Source organism: Harpia harpyja, chromosome 17, assembly GCF_026419915.1.
Source record: "Harpia harpyja isolate bHarHar1 chromosome 17, bHarHar1 primary haplotype, whole genome shotgun sequence".
NCBI classification, from domain to species: domain Eukaryota; kingdom Metazoa; phylum Chordata; class Aves; order Accipitriformes; family Accipitridae; genus Harpia; species Harpia harpyja.
Window position 1 is genome coordinate 4,236,809 of NC_068956.1, and position 9,580 is coordinate 4,246,388.

At 49.9% G+C, this 9,580-nt stretch overlaps 1 protein-coding gene across 3 annotated transcripts in view; it reads right to left on the reverse strand.

Annotated features, from left to right (window-relative positions):
* Positions 1–9,289, reverse strand: part of GAB2 (GRB2 associated binding protein 2) — a 98,127-nt gene extending 88,838 nt beyond the window's left edge. For all 3 annotated transcript variants that reach the window (XR_008238945.1, XR_008238944.1, XM_052812667.1), the window contains exon 1: positions 9,113–9,289. Coding sequence is in view for 1 of the 3 variants with exons in the window: in XM_052812667.1 (XP_052668627.1) it covers positions 9,113–9,184 (72 nt within the window). In the remaining 2 variants the exon portion in view is untranslated. The remainder of the gene's footprint in view (positions 1–9,112) is intronic.
* Positions 9,290–9,580: the final 291 nt, after the last annotated feature.

The following is a 9,580-nucleotide window of genomic DNA, read 5'->3' on the forward strand; positions in this document are numbered from 1 at the left end:
CCAAAGAGATGTCTAAATGCCTTCCAAAGCAAACGCCTTTGGAAAATACCAGGTTTGAGTGGAATAAGATGCATAACAAGTACTGAGATGCTATTAGGAGAGCATCTCAGATCCAGGAGACACAAGGGAGATATTTTGGACATGTCCAAAAGACGTTGGGAAGCAAAAGAAATAATAAATAATAATAATAAAAAAACCAGCCAGAAGATATTTCTGTCAATAGATTACAGGAAAAAGAGAGACTGAACATACAGGATTTAAAAATTCAGAGGCCATGTGAAGAAGAGTCCGGAGTAGGCAGAGATGGAAAAGCTTTCCAAGCAACGGAAAGGAAGCAGCAATCTGAACGCTTAATACAGAAATGTCTAAGAGCTGTTTTCAACTGGTCCTGCCTCAAAGCCAGATTGAAACTATAAATAAAAATGTCCCATTCCTGGCCCAAGAGTGAACCTCCTATCCTGAACAGGCATCATTTTGGTGTGAGAATATTCACGTTTGGATGGAGAAGTCCATTTCTAGGTATTAGTGTAATGCAGACAACCAGACTGAGGCAAGATTTCCCAGATACGAACCTTCTCCAGGAAAACTGCGCAAGAGCTCAGAAAAAAAAGGAACCGAATACGAAAAGACAAATCCAGAGATGAAATCCTCCCCCCGCAGGTTGCTAGCATCAAATTATTCCAGATTCATTGCAGAAACAGGCACCACTGGCTATCTTACACAGCAAGAAACATATGCTTCCAGCACTCATATTTTCCTCCTGTTCTTTAAAGGCACAGCTTGCAGGCTAAAGATGACTATGATTTCAGGGTTTTTTTGACTGAAGCTGATTTATTTATTATTTTTCTTTCTTTTTTTTTTTTTAATGTAAACACAACACATATTTAAATTGCTGTATGGCTAGATATGATTGATGACATACGTACGACTGCACTGTGCAGGTTTGCATGCTGACCTTGAGGAATTCCTCTCTGTACATTTTAAAACCAGGTTGTTGCAGGCATATCTTAGGTGCAAGTGTGTTTGCCTGGAAGCGTGCACATGGCCGGGATCGCTTCTTGAGGTCTCAGGTCTGTTTTTTGCAATTTCACATGCTGAACAGTGGCCTTTTTTGTTGCTAATCATGAATAAGAAAGAGAAGGGATGCTCCGCACCGACTGCATCTATACAGCCTCCCACATTCACTGCCAATTTGCTGCTGGTTTAACCTGTGATAACCACAAAGCTGGTTTCACTTGGCAGCAAGGCGTTCAGGTTCTGATCCAATTTCTCCAGATTCAGACTGAAAAAGCCTAAGGAGGAGCAAACCCACCCATCCCTCCGCGGGAGCGAGACCTGGACCACTTTGCACCGGCGTTTCCAGGCCAGCAGCTCTGAAAGCTTTTGCCTGAAAGTATCCAGCCATGCTGGGATATTAACATAGCGGTCTGCGAGAGTGTAAACAAGTGATTTCTAACGCCGATGACTTCTGAAGCTGGGATAAGAGACGGGAAAAGGCAAACAAAAACCCAACTCAGCCTTTCCCTGCTCTGCTCCTTTCGAGCCTGCAGTGCTGTGTGCTGAGGAGGGACCAGAGATAAGGCACAGAGACCATCTGATGTGCAAACAAGAATGAGGATTTTTCTTTCTCAAGTTATTTTTATTATTTGAACAGAATTACAGGAGCCATCGCTAGACTGTGGAGGCACCAAATGAAGCTTTGGAGGGCAGGTCTGCCCCTAGCTTATTCATCCGCAGGAGGAATGCTAAGGTAGGTGCTGTTCAGTGACCCACAGCAGAGATCCAGGATGTTCCAGGAGACTTTCTGGATGCTCAGCAGCTTTGGGAGCCTCTCCAGAGCCAGGTGCCCCAGCTGGTGGCATGGGCCAGGCTCTCAACAGCCCCACTCGCAGCTCTGGATGAGGAAATCACAACAGCCTGTGTTTACATGACGCCTCTCGACCAAACGATATGCCTAGGTGTGCCGCAATTAAAATTCCATAAAATTACCCAGCCAAAGGACGGTGTGGGATAATAAGCATTTGCATATTGTTGAACCTGGGCTTAACCTCTTTTTGCCCAAATCCTTGGCAGGATGGGTCTATCTGCGGAGAAGGGCTGAGAGATGAAGGAGAGGTCACGCAGAACGGCAGCGACAGCAGCTCCAGAAACCTGTTTCAGCTCTATTGCTGCTCTCTGCGTGCCCCGAAGTAAATCAAGGTCTCTCTTCCTCATTTCTCCCATCTCCTGAGATAAGGATAAATATGCTTCGTCACCACTGTTAGGTGTTGTAAGATCCGCCTAAGCATTATGAAAGGGCAGTGAGACTTTAAAGACTATAAAGGAGTACTGAAAGGAAGGGCAGTTTATATTAAAAGCAGTAATTTCCAAATCTTTTGGATCAGCTCATCTCAGACAGCCCCCCAGACGACCTTGGCACTCTCGCTGTCTAAATCCCTGCTAGAAGTACTATGCACTTCTGTGGATCAGTTGCAATCCCTTCCCATAGCTTCACACATCCCCAGCAGCCTGCGAGCAGCTTGGAAACCCCTGGCCCAGGTAGAAGAGATAAAGCCAAGTTGAGTTCCCAGCTGTAGGAATGACCCTGAACACAAGTGCAGCCAAACCACTGACTTGCTCCGTGCCTCGGTTTCCCCTTCTGACCAGACCCTTCAGGGCAGATGTGGTCTCACCAAACACCCAGAGCATCAAGCCCCAATCGCAGTCACCTCAGCTGCTACTGTAATCCAAATAAATAATATTTGCTCTGCCTTTGAGTCACTACTATAAATTATGTGCTTCAGTCTGGTAAACACTATTACATCACCTCTTGCATCTGACACTTGCTAAAAGAAAAAGAGTAAAAAAGAAAAAAGGGTTTCAACATCACTTCTGCTCTCTTCCAAAGAGAAACAAAGCCATCTTCCTGTTACACTTCCCTTAAGTATTGTTTGTATTTCTTAAGTTCAACCTGTGCTTCGCCACCATCAATCTGTCACATCTACTGTGGACTTTGCCAGGACCATTGGCCAGCTCTGAAGTCATGACAGGCAGCTGAAGATCCACTCAAGCTGCCTTAGCAAAGCCAAAACACCAGGAAAATACACCGGTTTCACTCCCCACACTCCACACGGACTCCTTACCTCTACGGGCACGTCCACCTTGATCGATGCAATGCCTCGGGAAGAAATGCGGGCTAGCCCTGACCAAACCAGTTTGAGTTTCAGCAGCTGAAGAACTGCCCTAGCATAGCACTTCCCCCAGGTTGCTCGTGTTGGTAGAAAACAAAACAAGGACTATCCACCTGCACGGGGAGCTGGGCTAAAGCAGCTACATTGCTTCTTAAATTGGTGGCTCCGGGCTGCGCTATGCCACAGAGGTATCAGAAATGTTGGGTTGGAGGCACCTCGGGAAGTCTCTAGTCCAACCTTGCATTTGAGGTGTGACTAGATCAGGTCAGCTGGGATTTTCTCTAGGCGAATCTTGAAAACCTCCAAAGACTGAGACCCTGCAGCCTCTGTGGGAACCTGTTCCTTTACACCATGACTCTCGTAGTGGAGGAGCTTCCCTAAGACCCAACCTGAACCTCCAAAGCTGGTTTGTGGTTGGTGCCCCTTATTTTGTCACCTGCTACAGCCAAGAAGAGTTTGACTCCGTCATCCCCATAACCATTCTGCAAGTAGCTGCAAGTTATTAGATCAAGAGTATCATGACGACAACACACCACCATCGGACTGTTGCCAGAAAACGCTACAGTGGGCAAAGGAATGCAGCCCCACGCTCAAACAAAATGACCCCGAGAGAACATTGCAGGGAAGACGTTGTTTTGACTCATCAGCAATGATGCAGCAGAGAAACATGTTACGGAGCGTGACCTTTGTGCAGCATTGCACAAGAGAGGTGGTGCGGCAGGAGTGCTGGCGGGCACTGCCCTTGCAAGCAAAATGCACCCCCTGACCTGCAAAACCTTCTCCGGTGGAGCAAGTGTTCATCCCTCCTCTGAATCACGGGGCAGATGACAACAGCTAAAATGCCTGATAGTCTTTTTGCATCAAGCCTGGAGATTACATGGGAGGAGCGGGGCGCAGCAAGGCAGCTTGACAGCTGGAATAAGAGGCAAAGTCATGGAGTTCAGCGCTGTCAAAACTTTCTACAAAGAACTTGTTTGCACTGAGTCAGAGGACTTCCCTGAGTCCCATCAGCAGATCCAGGTGCCATGATCTGTGCCCTAAAGCCTCTTTGCTAACCCTCACTGAGTTCAGGCTCAAAATCCATCAACTCACCTAAATCAGCACTGGAAGGGACTTTTGGAGAATTTGTCAAATTTATTCCACTGCCTCAAAACAGGATCAGCTCTCCTGAAAGTGCAGTTTGGCCAACCTGCTCTTCCAAACTTCCACCGATGGAGACTCCGAGCCCATCCCAAACCATGTGTTCCACTGCTCCACTCCTCTGGCAAACAGGGGTTAGGAAGTTTTTTTCCTAACACTTGTTTCCCTTGCTGCAGTTTGAGCTCAGCACTTCTTGGCATCCCACCACTGGCCACAGAGAACGGTTTACTGCCTTCCCCTTCGCAGCTACCTTTGACATATTCAAGGACTGTTATTTCTCCTCTCAGCCCTCTCATCCCTAGACTAAACAACCTCATTTCCTTCAGTCTTTCCATGTTTTCTAGGCTTCTGCTCATTTTTTGGTGCTTTTCTCTAGAGTCTCTGCAACCGTTTCCTATTTTCGGCAGAGAGGAGCATCCCGAATCAGGCATGGCACAGCTGAGTGTGAGAGCGACCCACCCATTAAAACTCCTCAGAGGGAAGAGGAAAAAAAAAGGAGATCGCTGTACTTAATAACCTTTTTTTTTTATTTTGCTGCAGAATTAAAGGGATGTCCTTTCTTCTCCCTGCTATAAAATTTCATCCCAATTAGCACCTGGTACCTCCACCAATTGAGCAGCCTAAGACTTCTCTGCTCCGGTGGTCCTACTTCAGTCCACATCCTACATCCATTTAACGAGGACACCCTTGCTATGCATCTTCAAGTGGGATATGAAGGATCTACTTCGGTGGCCAAAAGAAGCCCTTCATCAGGGAGTTCCCCCTAGGAATAGGGCTGCAATCAGTAAATCAGCCCGTTATACTCTCCCTTCACCTCTTCTGCTCACCCCATCGGAGAGGAGCAGGTCTTCTGATGATCTTGATTAAACTGCTTCCACTTGATGCAAAAAAGACCACCGATGCACAAAGCCAAACTCTCCCCCCAGTTAAACCAGTGCAGGGGGGGAAGCGCTAAAGGACTGTAAAACCAGTACAAGATGAGAAGCTTTTGTTTCAGTCAAAATTGTAAATATACATCTCAGCCAGACAGAAAATACTCTGACTTCACGGTACATAAATGAATAGGCAAAGCGCATTGCTTTAACGATAGGAAGCTAAGAGCTGCTCTACAACGACAGCAGTTATTTTTTACATTACTTTTCTGCCAGAAAGCCCACCCGCGAACCCCACCGTGCCGGGCAGCGGATAGACACAAAACACCACGCTAAACCCACGTCTAACTCCGGAGACAACAGACAGGCACGTCCAGCGAGAGAGCACCAGGAGACAGTGAGTCAGTACAGACCGGCACAACATGCGCTGGTCTCGGCTCATCGGTCACACAACTAAAGCCAAGGGTTTTGTTTAGGGATAGGTTTTTGTTTTTGTTTTTTTTCCATGGGTATTTTAAGGAGGAGCCAGGAGGAGAATTAAAGGACAGCTCCGTGCTTTGTGGCCGTGTACAAGGAGACCCTTCCATGCATGAAAGTCAGAAGGGGAGAAGGTGGGGACAGACTTCTTAATAGGGCCTGTAGTTATAGGACAAAGGGTAATGGTTTTAAACTAAAAGAGGGTAAATTTAGCTAGACATAAGGAAAAAATTTTTACGATGAAGGTGGTGAAGCACTGGCCCTTGTTGCCCAGAGACGTGGTCGATGCCCCATCCCTGGGAACGTTCAAGGTCAGGTTGGACGGGGCTCTGAGCAACCTGATCTGGTTGAAGATGTCCCCGCTCATGGCAGGGGGGTTGGACTAGATGACCTTTAAAGATGCCTTCCAACCCAAACTGTTCTATGATTCTATGAAGGTACAAAAGTGTTTGTCTTAAAAAAAAAAACAAAAAACAAGCAAGCGGATGATGGAGCTTGGTGTCCCAAGCAGAACAGAGGTAGAAGGTGGTATTTTGGTTTCTCTGTTACTTTTGACCTTCAATTGTTTGGTTACCTTTTATTATCAACACTACAGTAGCATCTATAGGGCTCATCCGAGATCATGGCCAAACTCCCTAGGGTCCACATAAACCCCTGTCCCCAGTTACGAGGCAGAAAAGAGGCAAAATTCGTCTCAACCTTGAAGCAGTCATCGTTTGATCATTTGAATGTCTCCCAATGGAAGAGAAACTCCTGACTCCGATATGTCCCAGAGCATTGTACAGAGAGGTCCTACATAAAATATCCCACAGTCTCAGATAAATGCAATCCCTGGAAGTGAAACCGAGCAGGTACTGCTGTAAATGCAGATTAACGCTGTGTGGATCAGGTGTGGAGAAGAGTCCCCTTCCCCAACCACTCTGGCTAGAATTTAAAGTGAAAACTTAGCACCTTCCCCTCTTGCCAAGGATCTCCTTGAAAAGTAAAACCAAAACAAAACCGGGCTTATAAAAGCACAGCATTTCAAGGACAGTGTCAGCAACACACCCATGTACAGACTCAGACTCGTACATTTGAAATGCGCTTGTCAAAGAAAAAATAAACCTATCATCTTCTCTGTGTCAATACAGCCAGAGCAGGAACTTCAAACCCGATTAGAAGCATCCTGCAGCCTGAGATTCCTCCTTTGAGGTCTCAAAGCAGAAAACAAACCGAAGGCATAAGGAAAGCGGCAAAGCCAGCGATTCAGCGCCTTCCCTTTGAGTCTGTACAAAAGCCGGCATAACACCGCGGTGGCGGAAAACTCGCCTTTTGTGCATGAAAACCAAAGTCCAGCCGTGTGGGTTTGTTGCAGATGAAGGCAGGTTTTAGGGGAGCAAAGCCATCAGCCTCAGGCTCTACCACATCTACCTGCTCCGAACCACTATCGACGAGAACAACCTCATCAACGCATCGACGCCCTGAATGCACAATGCAGTTATCTAAGTATTATTATATTAATAATAATGCATGAAAAAACAAGGGGATGGGGCACCACCCAGCGAAAAACAGTCCAAACTAAGGCCAACGTTTTCAAATCCAGCCACCGACGCAGGAAGCCGGCGCAACTGGTGTGACTGGAAGGGAAGTCCCGCTGACCACAGCGCCGGGACCGCTCCGGCACAGAGATCCCCGCGAGTGACATCTGCCGAGCATGGCTTCCTGCCCCGCGGAGGCTGCGTGGGACGGCCGGGCACATCTCAACACTCTTCCTCTTGGGGAAACGAGGATGTTTTGAAAACATAGGTGGCTTGCAAAGCAGTTTGGGATGTATCTGGATGAAAAGCACTCTTATGCACATCGATAATTAGTGCTAACCGCCGGCGTGTCACACCCTCGCGTAGAGCATTTAGCAGATTTATTCAGCTCTTGCTGGAATGCCAGAGCACAAGCTGGATATTCAGAAGGCGATGTGAGCGCCCTTTCATGGGGCAGATGCTGGGGAGCTAATGATGTTTGATGAGTTAAGGCCACTGGTGACTCAGGATCAGCAATTAGTTGATTTCTGCGGGAGGAAGGTGCTTTGCTCCATTAAGCTAAAAGCATCCTCCACAGTTCAGCATGCACAAAGTCATTCTGTCCATCCCCCACAAAGCCTGCCTACATACATTCGGGGGCTTGATATTTGCCACGTAAACACCCGGTTCTACCTTTGTCTCAGAACATTTGGGGGGACAGGCAGCAAGAAAACCGGATTCCCTCGCAACTCCATCCCACAGCCAACCTGATCCTCCCTTGAAGGGGATCAGGCACACGAGGGAAGGATTGCCAAGAGTGACCGGGCACGCAGTCTAATGCAAATGGATGTGGCACCACTGATATCTACGGGGCTGGACAAGGCTAATAACACCAGATCACAAATCGGGTACCCCTCCGGCCCTGCCCTAGCCTGTGATACGGGACTACACACATCCCCCTCCCTCTCAAGGGTAGGCAGCGATGCTTCCATCAGTCAATAACAGGCACTGGGGAGATACCAGCTGCACTTGTTCTGCCTGCCGTTCCCAAAATCCACGCAGGCAAAAGCAATGGGACCAAAGGACGATCTGGCTGGTGCGCCCCCCCAACTCCCTACCCCAGGAAGGGAGAGCATCCAGCTCTCTCCCGGAGGCTGCATCCCAGCTGACCAAAGCCTGGCAGAGGTTGGTCACTGGAGTCAGGGAGTGGGACCCCGGCTTCATCCCGGGGAGCGATGTGCCGAGTCATAGGATGGCAGCTCGACGTAGCCGCGTTTTTGAGCTCTAACACTCGTGGTGCACAGCGAGACCGTCAGGCGGAGGGTGCAAAGAACAGTTATTTCTTTCAATGAGCGGGGAATGTGACAGAGCTGGCATTTGGACCCTCTTTTTACAACTTCTTTGAAGTGTTTGATCTCGGCCGCTAATGCCACAAAAGGCTATCGAAGCGCTACTGGTGCTATCTTCAAAGGGCTTGGACGTTAAATGATTAATAGGAACCGGGGAGGGGGAAAGCGACCGTTATGGGGGTGTTGGGGGGGGGACACGCACGACCCAAGCTGTATTATTACCTTTACTCTTTAGGCCAAAGGTATTCCCAACCTCCCCTAAACCCCACGACTTCAAAGGCGGGGGGGGGCGACAGCCGCCGGTCCCGGCTCAGCCCGGCCACCGCGGGGCGCAGCAAGAACTGCCCCAAAACTGCCCATCACCCGGGGGCAAGGGGGCGAGCCGGGGGGGGGTCGGAGATCCTCCCACCCCTTCCCCAAGCAGCGGGGACCCCACACCAACCCCTTCCCTTGCCCGCAGAAGGGGCACCCCCCGACCCAGCCGCGGCAGCGGCAGGTGCACCCAGGCGGGCGGTTACCGAAATAGGGACCCCCCCCGCCCCCCCCCCCCCCCAAAAAAAGCACCCCGGAGCCGGGATAGAGCTGAGATAGGGTGGGCTGCCACTTACATATCTCCGTAACTTCTTCTCCGGCGGTGACTTTCGGAGCCAGCCCGAACACACGACCTCCCCGCCGCTCATCGCGGCAGCCGGGCGCTGCCTTCCCGGCGCTCAGCGCCGGCCCCGCCGGCCCATGGAGGGCGGCGGGTGGATGGATGGATGGATGGATGGGTGGGTGGATGGATGGGTGGGTGGGTGGGTGGATGGATGGATGGATGGATCGGGGGGGGGGCGACGAGCGCCTCCCCCCGCCGCCGCCGCTCGGCTGCGAGCGGGGAAGCAGGAAACTGGCTCCTTCCCCGGCTCACCACGCCTCCCGGTCCGCCCGCTTTAAAGATACAAACCCCGCGGGAAAAAGGGGCTGCCCGGCCCCCCCCGCAGCCCAGGAGGGCTTGCCTTTCGATTCCAGCTCCCTCCGCGCTCCTACAGCACCTCTAGAGAAAGTTTAGGCACAGCGCAGCAGGTGAGCTCCTTGGC